This window comes from Dendrobates tinctorius, unplaced genomic scaffold (assembly GCF_039654945.1).
Source record: "Dendrobates tinctorius isolate UK_male_01 unplaced genomic scaffold, ASM3965494v1 ptg000393l, whole genome shotgun sequence".
NCBI classification, from domain to species: domain Eukaryota; kingdom Metazoa; phylum Chordata; class Amphibia; order Anura; family Dendrobatidae; genus Dendrobates; species Dendrobates tinctorius.
This window is the reverse complement of record NW_027362059.1, coordinates 1,392,266-1,409,442: the sequence shown is the minus strand read 5'-3', so window position 1 is coordinate 1,409,442 and position 17,177 is coordinate 1,392,266. Positions and strand designations below refer to the sequence as shown.

Here is a 17,177-nt window from a genome sequence, read left to right as displayed (position 1 = left end):
GGAATATTCCGGAACATAATCTCTGATTTATCCATATTAACCTCCAGAGACCTCCTCAAAATGATTAAGTGCTTTTATAAGATTAGGTAGCGATACGTGAGGATTCTTTAAGGTTAAGAGGAGGTCGTCGGCACAAAGACTGACCTTGTATTCGTGGTTACCCACATTTTGGCCCACTATGTCGGGGTGCAGGCGGATCTTTGAGCCAGTGGTTCCATCACCGTAGCGAATAGGGCCGGGGACAGAGGGCGCCCTGCCTGGTTCCCCTGCTAATAATTATTGGTTCGGGGTGGTCGAAGGTAATTTCAAGTAAGCCACCGGGTTATTATAGAGGAGCTTAAGTGAGTCAATTCATTGTTGCGAAATCCCCATTTTATACAGTATATGGAACACACATGGCCAGATGACCGTGTCGAAAGCCTTTTCTATGTCTAAAGCCAACAGGACCAAGGGAGATTTTTGTTCATTGGCGGTGTGAATAAGACTTAGATTCCTGCGAATATTATCCAGGGCCTGTCTTGTTGGGATAAATCCGACCTGATCGTTGTGAATGAGGCTGGGTAAACATTTATTGATCCTATTGGCTATTATGGACGAGAATATCTTAAGATCTAGATTTAGTAGAGAAATAGGTCTGTAGTTCTTGGTAAGTAAAGGGATCCCTCTGCTGCTTTGGAATACCTGCAATATGTGCAGTATGGAACTCTGGTGGCATTGGCTGACCTGGTAACATGCTGTTACAGTATGCTCGGATATGTTTAGTCATGATTGTCGAAAAACTTTTATAATCTAGTGCCGTTAGCCCATCAGGGCCTGGGGCCGTTCCAACGTTTAGATGTTTGATAGTAGAGGCAATTTCCTCCTCAGAGATAGGAGAGTGTAGTGTTGTAGCGTAAGTCGGGGTTAAAGAGGGTAGGGGGACATTAGACAGAAAGTCATTCAGTTTGGGCAAAGAGAACCTCGCATTATCAGTGTACAGCTTTGGATAATCTGATTTGTGCCCTGCACATTATCAGTGTACAGCTTTGGATAATCTGATTTGTGCCCTGCACATTATCAGTGTACAGCTTTGGATAATAATTTTGGAATGTTTTGTAAATCCTGTTTGGGTTTGGGTAGTGTGGGACGGCTCGTCTTTTATGGAGAGGACACGGTTTAATCTCTGTTTGCTTTAATTTTCTTGCAAGCATTCGATCCATTTTGTTGGAAAACCGATAAAATGTCGCCTGTGTCCACCGTATTGCTCTTTCAGTACGAGTAGTTAATAAGGTGTTTAACCCCTTCACTACCAAGGGTGGGTTGCACGTTCATGCCCGGGCCAATTTTTACAATTCTGACCACTGTCCCTTTATGAGGTAATAACTGGAACGCTTCCATGTATCTCGGTGATTCTGATATTGTTTTCTCGTGACATATTGTACTTCATGTTAGTGGTAAAATTTCATTCATATAACTTGCGTTTATTTGTGAAAAAACAGAAATTTGGCGAAAATTTTTAAAATTTTGCAATTTTCCAACTTTGAATTTTTATGCCCTTAAATCACAGAGTTACGGCACACAAAAAACTTAATAAGTAACATTTCCCACATGTTTACTTTACATCACCACAATTTTGGAACCAAAATTTTTTTTTCCCTAGGAAGTTATAAGGGTTAAAATTTGACCAGCGATTTCTCATTTTTACGACACCATTTTTTAGGGACCACATCACATTTGAAGCCACTTTGAGGGGTCTATATGATAGAAAATACCCAAAAGTGACACCATTCTAAAAACAGCACCCCTTAATATGCTCAAAACCACATTCAAGAAGTTTATTAACCCTTCAGGTGCATCACAGGAACTGAAGCAATGTGGAAGGGAAAAAATGAACATTTAAATTTTTTTCACAAAAAAAATACTTCAGGTTCAATTTTTTTTATTTTACCAAGGGTAACAGGAGAAATTGGACTGCAAAAGTTATTTTGCAATTTGTCCTGAGTACGCTGATACCTGATATGTGGGGGGGAACCACTGTTTTGGCGCATGGCAGAGCTCAAAAGGAAAGGAGCGCCGTTTGACTTTTTCAATGCAAAATTGGCTGGAATTCAGATTGGACGCCATGTCACGTTTGGAGAGCCCCTGATGTACCTAAACAGTGGAAACCCCCCACAAGTGACCCATTTTGGAAACTAGACCCCCTAAGGAACTTATCTAGATGTGTGGTGAGAACTTTGAACCAACAAGGGCTTCACAGAAATTTATAACGCCCGGGCGTGAAAATAAAAAAATCATTTTTTTTCCACAAAAATGATATTTTTGCCCCCAATTTTTTATTTTTCTAAGGGTAACAGGAGAAATAGGACCCCAAAAGTTATTGTGCAATTTGTCCTGAGTATGCTGATACCTGATATGTGGGGGTAAAACAGTGTTTGGGCGCATGGCAGAGCTTGAAAGGGAAGGAGCGCCGTTTGACTTTTTCAACGCAGAATTGGCTGGAATTGAGATCAGACGCCATGTTGCGTTTGGAGAGCCCCTGATGTGCCCAAACAGTGGAAACCCCCAATTCTAACTCCAGCCCTAACCCCAACACACCCCTAACCCTAATCTCAGTCCTAGCCCTAACCCTAATGGGAAAATGGAAATAAATACATTTTTTTTATTTTCTTATTTTTCCCTAACTAAGGGGGTGATAACGGGGGGTTTGATTTACTATTTATGGCGGTTTTTATGTTTGGCAGCTGTCACACGCTAAAAATAATTATATTTTATATAAAATTGTTTTTATTCTATAAAAGCGCCAAAATATAAAAAAACGACCTAAATGAGGTATCGCTGTAACCGTACTGACCCGAAGAATAAAACCGCTTTATCAAGTTTACCGCACGCGGAACGGTGTAAACGCACCCCCCAAAATATATTCATGAAACGCTGGTTTTTGCTCAGTCTGCGTCCCAAAAATCGGAATAAACAGCGAACAAAAAATGTCACGTGCCCGAAAATGGTACCAATAAAAACGTCAACTCGTCCCGCAAAAAATAAGACCTCACATGACTCGGTGGGTCAAAATACGGAAAAATTATAGCTCTCAATATGTGGTGATGAAAAAACTATTTTTACAATAAAAAGCGTCTTTTCCATCGTTTTATTCTGCGAGCTATAACTTTTTTATTTTTTTGTGGATGACGCTGTATGGCAGCTCGTTTTTTGCGGGACAAGATGACGTTTTCAGCGGTACCATGGATATTTATATGCGTCTTTTTGATCACGCGTTATTGCACTTTTTGTTCGGCGGTATGATAATAAATCATTTAATTTTTGCTTCGTTTTTTATTTTTTAAGTGGTTCGCTAAAGGGGTTAACTAATGGGACAGTTTTATAGGGCAGGTCGTTACGGACGCGGCGATACCTAATATGTGTACTTTTATTGCTTGTTTTTTTTATTTCCAAAAAATGAATTTATTTGGGAATACCGTATTATTTTTTTTATTTATTTAGCGATTTTTTTTTAAAATTATTTTTACACTTTTTTTTTTACTTTATTACACTGTCCCAGGTGGGACATCACTGTCCTGTGACAGATCGCTGATCTGTCACATCACAGATCACTGTGATACATCAGCGATCTGTCACAGGCACTGCTGCAGACTTCCTCCTTGCCTGCGCTTTGCAGGCATGAGGAAGCCAGCTCCCTGCAGGCCCCCGAAGGTCTCAGTCGCCATCTTGGATCCGGGGACCTGCAGGGAAGGAGCCCCCCGCAGCAGCGCTGCACATTGCAGGTGGGGAGCCCCCTCCCTGCCAATGCTTCCCTTTAACCCCCGGTACACCGCGATCGTGTTTGATTGCGGTGTGCAAGGGGTTAACGTGTCGGGGGCGGTCCGTGACCGCTCCTGACACATTGTGTCGGGTGTCAGCTGTGATAATCAGCTGACACCTGGCCGCGATCAGCGGCGCTCACCACGTGGGCGCCGCTGATCGCTATGACGTAATATTCCGTCCACGGGAATTAGGTCCAGGGTCACATGGACGGGATAGTACGTCCATTGCAGGAAAGGGGTTAATTGCAATTTTAAATCGTATATTCGTTTGGTTATGTGTAATGAGGGGCACGATCGGTTGGCGATTTCTAATCTAAGAAGCTCATGTTTCAGTGATCTTTGTTCTTGGAGACGGTCGCTCTTTTTTTGGGAGGCGATCCTAATAAATATACCCGTGATGTACTCTTTGTGGGCCATCCACACGTTACCCACAGACACATCAGGAGTAGTGTTCAAGAGAAAGAAGGTTTTAAGTCCACGTTCAACTAATTATTATTATTATTATTATTATTATACATTTACTTAGCGCCATTTATTCCATGGCGCTTTACATGTGAAATGGGGAAATATAGACAGGTACAATAAACGTGTGTAAGGCAAGGGACACACAAGTACATAAGGAGAGGGAACCCTGCCCGCGAGGGCTCACAGTCTACAGGGAGGGTGAGGATACAGTAGGAGAGGGTAGAGCAGGTCGTGCGGTGGTTCAGTAGACCGAGGATCATTGCAGGCTGTAGGCTTGTCGGAACAGGTGGGTCTTCAGGTTCTTCTTGAAGGTTTCCGTTGATGGTGAGAGTCTGATGTGTTGCGGTAGGGAGTTCCAGAGTATGGGGGAAGCACGGGAGAAGTCTTGTATGCGGTTGTGGGAAGAAGAGATAAGGGGGGAGTAATGACCTCGTTTGGGGGTCCGATAATAAGGATTCGTTTAATCTCCATTTACAGAGTCGTGAGATTGCTAGGTCAGATGTACACACAGAGCACACACGATGATCATGGTCAGACCATGAAGAGAGGACATGTCTAGAGTACAACCGTGAAGGTATACTCTCCGAGGTAGTGAGAATCCAGTCTATCCTGGACTCTAGAGAAGTACAGTCATGGCCAAAAGTATTGACACCCCTGCAATTCTGTCAGATAATACTCAGTTTCTTCCTGAAAATGATTGCAAACACAAATTCTTTGGTATTATTATCTTCATTTAATTTGTCTTAAATGAAAAAACACAAAAGAGAATGAAGCCAAAAGCAAAACATTGATCATTTCACACAAAACTCCCAAAATGGGCCAGACAAAAGTATTGGCACCCTCAGCCTAATACTTGGTTGCACAACCTTTAGCCAAAATAACTGCGACCAACCGCTTCCGGTAACCATCAATGAGTTTCTTACAATGCTCTGCTGGAATTTTAGACCATTCTTCTTTGGCAAACTGCTCCAGGTCCCTGATATTTGAAGGGTGCCTTCTCCAAACTGCCATTTTTAGATCTCTCCACAGGTGTTCTATGGGATTCAGGTCTGGACTCATTGCTGGCCACCTTAGAAGTCTCCAGTGCTTTCTCTCAAACCATTTTCTAGTGCTTTTTGAAGTGTGTTTTGGGTCATTGTCCTGCTGGAAGACCCATGACCTCTGAGGGAGACCCAGCTTTCTCCCAGTGGGCCCTACATTAAGCTGCAAAATTTGTTGGTAGTCTTCAGACTTCATAATGCCATGCACACGGTCAAGCAGTCCAGTGCCAGAGGCAGCAAAGCAACCCCAAAACATCAGGGAACCACCGCCATGTTTGAATGTAGGGACCGTGTTCTTTTCTTTGAATGCCTCTTTTTTTCTCCTGTAAACTCTATGTTGATGCCTTTGCCCAAAAAGCTCTACTTTTGTCTCATCTGACCGGACAACATTCTTCCAAAACATTTTAGGCTTTTTCAGATAAGTTTTGGCAAACTCCAGCCTGGCTTTTTTATGTCTCGGGGTAAGAAGTGGGGTCTTCCTGGGTCTCCTACCATACAGTCCCTTTTCATTCAGACGCTGACGGATAGTACGGGTTGACACTGTTGTACCCTCGGACTGCAGGGCAGCTTGAACTTGTTTGGATGTTAGTCGAGGTTCTTTATCCAACATCCGCACAATCTTGCTTTGAAATCTCTTGTCAATTTTGTTTTCCGTCCACATCTAGGGAGGTTAGCCACAGTGCCATGGGCTTTAAATTCTTGATGACACTGCGCACGGTAGACACAGGAACATTCTGGTCTTTGGAGATGGACTTGTAGCCTTGAGATTGCTCATGCTTCCTCACAATTTGGTTTCTCAAGTCCTCGGACAGTTCTTTGGTCTTCTTTCTTTTCTCCATGCTCAATGTGGTACACACAAGGACACAGGACAGAGGTGGAGTCAACTTTAATCCATGTCAACTGGCTGCAAGTGTGATTTAGTTATTGCCAACACCTGTTAGGTGCCACAGGTAAGTTACAGGTGCTGCTAATTACACAAATTAGAGAAGCATCACAGGATTTTTCGAACAGTGCCAATACTTTTGTCCACCCTCTTTTTTATGTTTGTTGTGGAATTATATCCAATTTGGCTTTAGGACAATTCTTTTTGTGTTTTTTCATTTAAGACAAATTAAACGAAGATAATAATACCAAAGAATTTGTGTTTGCAATCATTTTCAGGAAGAAACTGAGTATTATCTGACAGAATTGCAGGGGTGTCAATACTTTTGGCCATGACTGTAGGTGTAACCTCTTGTTTGTCGGTGAGTTTCTCTCCATGTATCACCCAAGTGATGAGCTTGGAGAATGGCTTTCAGTACAGTTTTTTCCCTCTGTGATATGCCAGATCTCTTGTTAGAGCTATTGCATCTATTGTTGCATCTATGGTCCAGGTGAAATCGCCCCCCCATATGATATTGTCGTATGGAACGGAATGGATTGAATGGTCTTCATGTGTAGGGTTGGGGGTACGTAACAACTAAGCCAACTCGTCTCTGCTGCCCCTTACCCCAGAGGGTCATATATCGGCCCTCTGTGTCTTTAGTTATCTCCTCCTGTATAAACGGAAAGGAATTGTGAGGCAGAATGGCGACTCCTCTAGTTCTGTTATCATGTGAAGCTAAAAAGAATCTAAGTAAAACTTATGGAGGAACTTGGGGGACGAATTATTAGAAAGATGAGTTTCCTGCAGGAATATCCCATCAGGGGAATGTTTTTGATAATCAATAAACGCACATTTTCTTTTTATCGGGGAGTTAGACCCCCTAACATTGTGCGATAATGTTATAAACATTTCCGTTGTGTGAGGAAATCCTATTAAATCACCTAAAATGACAAAGTGGGTAGGGAATTGTTCCCCGTCATCTATCATTTCGACTGTACCTTTATATCTCGTCAGCACTGTTTTAGGGAAAAGAAAAGCAGTAAGGTAAAAAGGGAAAAGGCGACAAGATAAACGGTCACAACCAATAGCCAGTTTGGGGGTAAAGCGTGTCGGTCCGTTATCAGTAGACCTGAGACCGCAATCTCCCAAGGTGGAGCAGCATGGATACCCCAAGGGCCCAGCGCGGATACCCCAAGGGCCCAGCGCGGATACCCCAAGGGCCCAGCGCGGATACCCCAAGGGCACAGCACCCTAAGATAACATATTATAAAACTCTCTATAACGGGTGTTAATTAGCAGTAACATCAGAACAATGTCTTGCCTTTTTTTGACTACTCTTTGGGTCGATCTCAGCACATGCCTCTACAGAGGCCTCAGGGAGCAGATGACCTGTTGTGCTGTGGTCTGCTGGGCCGTGCACGGCAAACCTCAATCCAGTCTCTGCGAGGTCTTTGCCTCTGTGGTAATGCTCCTGAATCCAGCATCGGGATACCCGCTTTTTCTAGTGCCTTTTTACCACCTTCTTGATTTTTTGGCGAATAGTTAGTGTTACCATGTGAGAAGAGTAATGCATGTGGGAATCCCCATCTATATGTGATGTTTGCCTTGGTTAGAGCCATTGTTACATCTTTCATGGCTCTTCTCCTCTGCAGAGTCGCCGGGCAGATGTCAGGAAACAGTATCTGAGACCCCTGGTACTTTAGGTATTTTACGAGCTGCAGTCAGGATCTCTGGATTCTTCATGGTGCATTTTAAGGACAATGTCCCTTGGTGGAGCGTCCGGTTTAGGTCCTCCCAGTGCTCTATGAATTCTGGTTATTCGTAAAGTGGCAGGGTCCGCCTGAGGTAGGAGAGCACCAAAGAGGTTCCAGGCAGCTTCCATTAAATTAGTATTGCTTTCTGGTAGCCCCTTAATTCTCATATTAGCCCATCGTGAGCGATTTTCCAAGTCCTCACATTTAAACTCTAGGAATTCAACTCTAGCGTCTTGCTCCTGTAGCTATTCTCTGTCACATTCAGTGGCATCAGCGGAATCGTCCTTTCTTTTCTCTAGAGCATTGGTTCTTTGGGCAATATCTTGGATTTGCTGTGTAAAATAGTCCTCAGCAGATGAGAGTTCAGCTCGGAATGTCTTCTGAATGGTGGCCAGCAGGTCCTCCATTGTCATTGGAATCGCTTGGTTGTTTGTAGAGACCTCCTGTGTTCTGCATTTCATATCATGGAGTTTAATTATACATTTGAGTGCGTTTGTGCTCGTGGTGGCTGACCTAGTGCACCATGATCATAGGTTATCAGGCCCGTCCATGTCCTCCGTGTTGAATTTCATCGGGTTATGGGGTAAATTTTGTAATCCACAACTATGCACCAGCCTATTTCTGATGTGAGCTTGTACAATCCTATATCGGTGCTTTTATATCTATAGAAATGAGCTATGGACACCGCTTGGGCATTAGATATACTTCATTTTTACCATATTGAAAACTGAAGGTGTAGAATTCGTGCAGTAGCACCAAGTGGTCACAGGTGGAGCCCTACTCCTTTATACAGTACAGGCCAAAAGTTTGGACACACCTCATTCAAAGAGTTTCTTTATTTTCATGACTGAAAATTGTAGATTCCCTCTGAAGGCATCAAAACTATGAATTAACACATGTGGAATTATATAATTAAAGTGTGAAACAACTGAAAATATGTCTTATATTCTAGGTTCTTCACAGTAGCCACCTTTTTCTTGATTACTGCTTTGCACACTCTTGGCAGTCTCTTGATGAGCTTCAAGAGGTAGTCACCGGAAATGGTCTTCACGTCACAGGTGTGCCCTGTCCGGTTTAATAAGTGGGATTTCTTGCCTTATAAATGGGGTTGGGACCATCAGTTGTGTTGTGCAGAAGTCTGGTGGATACACAGGTGATAGTCCTACTGAATAGACTGTTAGAATTTGTATTATGGCAAGAAAAAAGCAGCTGAGTAAAGAAAAACGAGTGGCCATTATTACTTGAGAGTGAATCTACAATTTTCATAGTCATGAAAATAAAGAAAACTCTTTCAATGAGAAGGTGTGTCCAAACTTTTGGTCTGCACTGCATGTACCATGAGGCAGCGATGAGTATAGTACCCAGATATACAGATTTGTACTTTCTCTTTTCAGCTGCAGATAAATCAGATAAAAAATAGTCCCCCAATCCTGGGACCTGGCTGAGATTAGGGTTATATCAGCTCTATAAGGCTTCTGTTATTTAGAAGGAGGTTGCAAAGGAGCTGCAATATGGCTCCTGCAGAATACTCCCAGCCCGGGAGATCTCCGGGTACCTACGTGTCCCCAGTGAGTCGCCCGCCTCCGGGTATTAGCTTATTGGTGCCCCCTTCTGTGTTACCTCCTCAGCACTACCACCGCGCTTCCCGCTATCAGCGTTGACGGCGGGCCACCTGTTCCAAGCCACAGTCTCGCCGGAAGTGCAGGCCGCAGAAGACGCCGCGTTCTCCTGCCTCATCAAGCGGTCCCATGCAGGCTCTCCCCGCTTTCCAGTCGGGGGTCGGAGAGGGGTTATGCTTACAGCCCAATACCGTGCGGCCCTCCAAAGAAATGCCACCCCACACCATTACTGACCCACTGCCAAACCGGTCATGCTGAGGTTGCAGGCAGCAGATCGCTCTCCACGGCGTCTCCAGACTCTGTCACGTCTGTCACATGTGCTCAGTGTGAACCTGCTTTCATCTGTGAAGAGCACAGGGCACCAGTGGCGAATTTGCCAATCCTGGTGTTCTGTGGCAAATGCCAAGCATCCTGCACGGTGTTGGGCTGTGAGCACAACCCCCATCTGTGGACGTCGGGCACTCAGACCATCCTCAGAGAGTCGGTTTCTAATCGTTTGTGCACACATACACATTTGTGGCCTGCTGGAGGTCATTTTGCAGGGCTCTGGCAGTGCTCCTCCTGTTCCTCCTTGCACAAAGGCGGATGTAGCGGTCCTGCTGCTGGGTTGTTGCCCTCCTACGGCCCCCTCCATGTCTCCTGGTGTATTGGTCTGTCTCCTGGTAGCACCTCCAGCCTCTGGACACTACGCTGACAGACACAGCAAGCCTTCTTGCCACATCTCGCATTGATATGCCATCCTGGATGAGCTGCACTACCAAAGCCACTTGTGTGGGTTGTAGAGTCCATCTCATGCTACCACGAGTGTGAAAGCACAACCAACATTCAAAAGTGGCCAAAACAGCCAGAAAGCATTGGTGCTGAGATGTGGTCTGTGGTCCCCGCCTGCAGAACCACTCCTTTATTGAGGGTGTCTTGATAATTGCCAATAATTTCCATCTGTTGTCTATTCCATTTGCACAGCAGCATGTGAAATTGATTGTCAATCAGTGTGGCTTCCTAAGCGGACAGTTTGATCTCACAGAAGTTTCATTTACTTGGAGTTACATTCTGTTGTCTAAGTGCTCCCTTTATTTTTTTTGAGCAGTGTATATTTATTTTCAATTATCATATTTTTTTTGCCTATTTTCAGTAAAGTTGATTACATTTGCATATGGTCTGTGTCATGCTTCACGTGTTAGGGACTTTGATATGCTTCATGTGACCTGTACTTATGTGTGGGACTATACCAGTATTATTCCCCTCATGGGTGGTGGATCCCTGGTCTTACGTTAGACTGTCACCTCTTCATGTAGGTTGTGGATCCCTGGTCTTATAGTACATCGCCTCTTTTCATGTGTGATGGATCCTTGGTCTTACAGTAGCCGCTCGTCACTTCTCGTGAGTGGGGGATCCCTGGTCTTGTAGTACACAGTCACCTCTTCCCCATGGATGGTGGATCGCTCGTCTTACAGTAGACAGTCGCCTTCTCTCATTAGTTGTTGATTTCCGTTCTTACAGTATAGAGTTGAGTCATCTTTTGGGTGGAGGATTCCTTATCTTACAATAGATGCTTACCTCTCTGTGTAGGTGGTGGATCCCTGGTCTTACAGTAGATGGTCTCTGGTTGTGAGTGATGAATCCCTTACAGTAAATGGTCTCTTCTTTTCCGTGGGTGGTAGATCCCTGTTCTTACAGTAGATGGTCATCTTCTCTTGTGGATGGTGGATTCCTGATCTTACAGTAGATACTTACCTGCTCCTTTAGTGGGTGTTGATCTCTTGCTCTCTGACCAGTAATGTCACTTTTCCTCCTCGTAACATCCCCAGTAAAGGTTGATGTCTATTAGGATGAGTGACGTCTTCTTTGCTCTTTGTCTTACAGTGAATATTACCACCTACGCCAGGCCTGGGTGCCACTACGCTGGATGCCTCCAGAAGCTGTGCAGGATGATGACTTCTCCACAAAATCTGACGTCTGGTCTTTTGGGGTCTTAATGTGGGAGGTCTTCACTTTGGGAGAGTTGCCTTACATGGACATGGCAGATGACGAAGTGCTTGCAGGTAGGTAACTCCCTCTCTGGGATTTAGGGTCTGGGTGTCAATCCATTTGCCTCTTTGGTTCACCATGGTCTTTGTGGCAGGTTTACAGGACGAATCCCTAAAGCCGGCGGCTCCTGAGAACTGCTCCTCCCGTTACTACAAATTGATGCAGCGCTGCTGGGCCTCCAGCCCCAAAGATCGCCCCTCATTCAGCGACATCGCAAACACGCTGGGAGACACTCATTCAGACAGCAAGATGTGACGCTGTAGTGGGAGAGCGGTGACCATGGACAAGCACAGAATCTGCCTCAGGGAGGGCGAGCACTGGCGGCCGGACACTACACTGCAGCCGCCCCAGCTGTCTGCTGCTGACATTATGGACCTCAGAGGGGATGGGAGCTTTGCACAATTCAGCCACCATCGTCCTCCGCTCCCATCCTCAATGTACATACAGCAGTCACTAATGTTACATGTCTCATAGGAACATATTTATTCACAGATTAATGTTTAATCTTATATGTCGGTACGAGCTGAAGCTGCCTCAGGGCACCGGGTGCCAAATCTGAGTTGTGGACCTTGTGCCACAGCAACCTCTAGAACTTGTCCGTAGTGGATGTCTGTCCAGGCTCTGGGGGGCGCTGACTATCAGTATTTCAAATTCTCATGCTGCATATTAGACTACAGAATTAAGTGCCTCTGGGCCGCAACACTTGGGTGGTTTCCATACCGGCAGTCTGTGTAGATGCCAGGTCCTTCAGGATGCAGGACAGTGATGGACGTAGCCTTAATCTACCCATGTGACGCGACCCACAACAATTGGAAAGAGCAGAGTGATTTGCTGCCAGATAAACATGTGACTGGTGCTGAGGGTCCTCCAATCTGAGATGTGGGCCACTCTTACAATCGCTATATACTTGTGCATCTGTTACCCCTGACCTCCTAGACACGCACCATGGGTTCAGCCACATTTCCTTGTGTTATCAGTGTGGAGAGGAGACCACACCATTGCCAGACTCCATTGGTCTCTCCTCCAGATACCTTGGTCCTCCTTTCTTGCATTTTTTTATTTCCCTCTGTTGGGATCTCTTTGGCAGCTGCTGATGTCTTCTAAGAACTAAGGGATTGGCTGCTAAAATTTACCTTGCCCAATCTTTCTGTCAGGAGAGCTGGAAGACCTCCAGACCGGCAGGTCCTGCACACTTTTCTTCAAGAAAACCTGACAGATGATATTTGCTCCCAATCTGTGGGCAGCAAATATCTGTCACTGGCTGTATGATCTCAGCCCCGTATACTTGACTCTCAGACGCTGCAGCGGTTTAAAGAAAAACATTCTTTAATAACTGCTGGGGGCCGAGCCAGAGACTAGTCAGACACGTGGGGTCCCCAGTGCCGTCTTGCCCGCTGGCCTGGATTAACAGTTCTCAGCCTTTGTGGCTTATACAGTGACTTGGAACCCCTCTTGGCATTTTTTGTGTTTTTTCTACCTCCAAGCCTGGAATTTCAATGTTTTTTATAGGCGGGTTTGCATCAGTTCATGTAAAGAACATGCCGACAACTGAGAACATTTGGTTATATTTTTGTGAAGCAAACAACAAACAGGACAAAATTACTCAAAACTTCAGTGTGCATTCACCCTCCTAAAGTCAGTACTTTGCAGAGCCTCCTTTTGCAGCAATTACAGCTGTAAGTCGCTTTGGATAAGTCTCTATGAGCTTTCCAAATCTTGCCACTGGGATTTTTTCCCAATTCTTCAAGGCAAAACTGCTCCAGCTCCTTCACGTTTGGTAGCTTCCTCCGGTGAACAGCAATCTTCAAGTCTGACCACAGATTCTCCACTGGAAGTTGTTGCTTTAGCAGTATGCTCTGGGTCATTGTCTTCTTGGAAGTTGAACCTCTGTCCATGTCTCATATCACTGACAGAGTGAAACAGGTTTTGCTCAAGAATATCCCTGTATTTCGCACCATCCATCTTCACCTAGACTTGGACCGTTTTCCCTGTCCCTGCTGCCAAAATTATCCCCAGAGCATGATGCTGCCACCACAATGTTTCACTGTGGGGATGGTGTTCCAGAGGTGATAAGCTGTATTAGTTTGTCGCCAGTCATGGTGACCAAAAAGTTCAATTTTGGTCTCCTCTGACCACAGCACCTTCCTCCATACACTTGGGGAGACTCAAAATTAGCCTTTCAATTTTTGTGTGTAAGTAAAGGCTTTTTTCTGCATACTCTTCCATAAAGACCACCTATATGGAATGTGCCGCTTATTTTTGTCGTATGAACAGATAATCCAGTCTCTGCTTGGGAACTCTGCAGCTCCTTCAGGGTTATGTTTGCTGCCTCTCTGATTCATGCCCTCCTAGCCTGGGTCCATAGTTTTGGTGGGCAGTTTGGTGACAGGTTTGTTGTGGTACCATGTTCTTTCCATTTGATGATGATGGATTTGATGGTGCTCTGGTGGGGGATCATCAAAGATTGGGAGATTTTTTTTTTTTATAACCCAACCCCTGACTTGTACTTCTCAACATCTTTATTCCTGACTTGTTTGGAGATCTACTTGGTCTTCATGGCGTTGTGCGGAGATCTCCTTGATCTTCATGATGGTGTTTGGAGATCTCCTTGATCTTCATGGTGTTGTGCGGAGATCTCCTCGGTCTTCGTGGTGTTGTGCAGAGATCTCCTCGGTCTTCGTGGTGGTGTTTGGATATCTCCTTGGTCTTCGTGGTGGTGTTTGGTTAGCGGCGCCTCTTGTTAAAGGTGCTGCAACCTCTATGACCTTTCAGAGAAGGTAAAGTGTATATACTGACAGACATGACACTTAGAGTGCACACGGGGACGTCCTGTCACTAAGCATGGGACTTATGAAGGGAATTTCTTGCACCAGAAATTTTTAGGGGCTTCATCGCAAAAGGGGTGAATACATGTGCATGTGCCAATTTTTAGTTATTTGATCCCATAAAATAATTTATACCTACATTTTTCTCACTTCACCAACTTAGATGATTTCGTGCTGATCTCACATCGAAGTCAGATTACTAAAATATTTAAACATAGGTTGTAATGTAAGAAAATAGGCAAAAAGCTAAAGGGGTGAATATTTTCACAAGCCACTGCAGGGGAGACCTGTCAATCCAGCAGGCGGGGAGAAGTTGTCGGGGACCCCACCTGTCTGACTAGTCTCCAGCGCAGCTCAGTCCTCGGTGGTTATTAAAGTGTATTTTTCTCTGAACCGCATCCAAAGTCAGTCTTACCAGGCTGAGATCATACCGCCAGTGCCTGATGCATGGAGAATGCAGCATGTATCATCTCGCATGATCATTTTAAATATTTTGGGGTCTAATGTAGAGACCCACATACTTGATCAGTAGTGAAGGAGTTTTTGCACGGGAGGTTTGTAATGGACCATGCATTTGGGATGTGGGCAATGCCAAGGGATGATCAGTCCTGGATTTAGGTCAATCCACCTCTAGTGAAGGTTTGTTAGGGGGCCTATAAAATAAATTCTGAGTCTCCACCAGTCTAAGCTCATGGTCAGTGCTGAGGGACCACCCAGTTAGGGCTCCAGCTCAGTTTGGGGACCACCAGTCTAAGCTCATGGTCAGTGCAAAGGAGCCTGGGGTTTGTCCATCTTCTGATTTGACCCTGTTGTAGCCCGAGGTCGGCTTGTCCGTTGTTTTTTTTTGCTTGTTTTGTGTTTTGTTTTTTTTGTAGTGTATTTTCCACATCGCGTCTTCCATGTAACCCGCACCTCACACTAAGTGCCTGTGTAATGAAGGATTCCTCGGCCGATTAGAAGTCTGCCTTACTACATTCAGCGCAGGACCCGCTCTCCTGTTATAAAGTTTTTTTTTACTGGTTTCTTTTTTATATTGGTTACTGATAGTAGAATTGCTGTTAATATTGTTGGGCCTTTTTTTGCTCATTTTGCTTTTTTTATTTGACATTTTTCTTAAACTGTTGCACCTGAGATAATAAAGGTCTTTTTATACAAGATCTCGGCCTCTGTTTCTGGAAAGCCCCAGTGGGACAGAGGAATTACTTGCAGTAAGGGACAAGGGAGACTCCATTTTGGATTTATTAATTCAGGCCCAATATATTGTCCAGAGATTTTCTTCCAATCTGGAATTGTGGCCCCACCCTTGAGATAAGTACCCAAATTCCCAAAAGAACAGGGACATGCCATATATCCAGAGAATTAGAGTCCCCTTGTCAATTAAGGCAAGGAGGAACAGAGCTGGGACCCCCTGCTCTCTTTTGTGCAAGGTGGACATCAATCCGCTACCAATGGAAGCTCTAGACTGAGCGTCACAGACACCCAGAGATGAATTATGAGAGCACTGTGCACCTCAGGGTTAAGTCCAATGTACCACCAGAATCCTGGGAGCCCCGTGCACGCACCCCTGAGTCTCATCTTTCTCTAAATGTCTCAGATACCGATCTATCGAGAATGGCTCTCCAGAACCACTTAGCCGACCCAAGTTTGGACTCTCCATATCGGTCCAGCCCCAACGAACCCGTTGAGACGTCAGTCGTCCCGTTTGGATCTCCCACTAGGAAGTTATGACCCATCCTAGATATTGGTAATTATTTCAGCTAGGAGGTCAAGGGAGAAGATTTCAGTCCATCCCAGAGGGGCAATGGCAAATATGGGAAGGGGGGAGCTAGGTGTTAAAAGATAGCTACACACCTTTAGCCAGTGTCATTGTTCTGCCGCGTCACATCACTCATGGGGACTGACCAGAAACTAAAGTGCCTGTGAACGCGAGCATTTCGCTGGGCCCACATGTTATAAGGAACTGTCACCTGACACAGCTAACTGCTATCCCCAACCTGTACCTTACTTTTATCTGCACCTCTGGCTGTAATATCTGTAGATTACTCTGTATATATTTGTTGTATCTAGTGCGCCTTTCTGCAATTAAAATAATTTTGGGCTGCTCTTTTATCTCAAAACCCGATTTCCCACGTCTGGCTAGTACTTATGCGCTACCTGGGGTTGGTTTCTGACCCGACTTAAGCTTGGTAACGGACCGAGCTCAAATCCAACGAGGAACTGGTGGTGTAATACCGTCCTGGTGTTACTGGGGGATCCTGGCAGTGACAGACTGGAGGTTTATATGTATATTCTCAGCCAGGGACTGGTGATATATATACCGCCCTCACTGCAGAGTGCTCCGATAACCAGTACGTGACATGGCAGCCTCTCCGGTGACTACTTATCCTAGGGTCACTTCCATGAATGACCTGAGGGTAAGGGGGGCACCAGAGAGCTAAAACTGATAAGCTCCGTCACAGATTGGTGACGACCAGGGGATATCTGTAGTCCCCCGACATTCTTGTTTCCTTACAAGTGGTGGCACATCGGTGGGATAGAGATAATAGTGTGTGTGGGACCCCTACTCACACAAAACTATAGACTACCAGCGGTAGCTTTTGCTGCTGGGGTCTTAAGATCAGCCCAGCACTAGACTGTCAGAGTGCATAATAATAATATAAGGTGTGTGGGTGCACGGGTCTCAGCTCTGTGTCGGTAACCAAAGAGTGCAAGGATGGCCAGTGGCACCACGGTAAGAACCCAGGAAATGGCCAATGCTATGGTCGATGGGGAGGAGGTGGACAA

General features: G+C 45.1%; 1 protein-coding gene across 1 annotated transcript in view; it reads left to right on the top strand.

The window, feature by feature from the left end:
* The window catches only part of PTK7 (protein tyrosine kinase 7 (inactive)), an 85,554-nt gene extending 69,039 nt beyond the window's left edge, over nt 1–16,515 (top strand). Inside the window, exons 19-20 of the mRNA XM_073563500.1 lie at nt 11,404–11,582; nt 11,663–16,515. Of these exons, the coding sequence (XP_073419601.1) occupies nt 11,404–11,582; nt 11,663–11,823 (340 nt within the window). The 3' untranslated portion in view covers nt 11,824–16,515. The remainder of the gene's footprint in view (nt 1–11,403; nt 11,583–11,662) is intronic.
* The last annotated feature ends 662 nt before the right edge of the window (nt 16,516–17,177 follow it).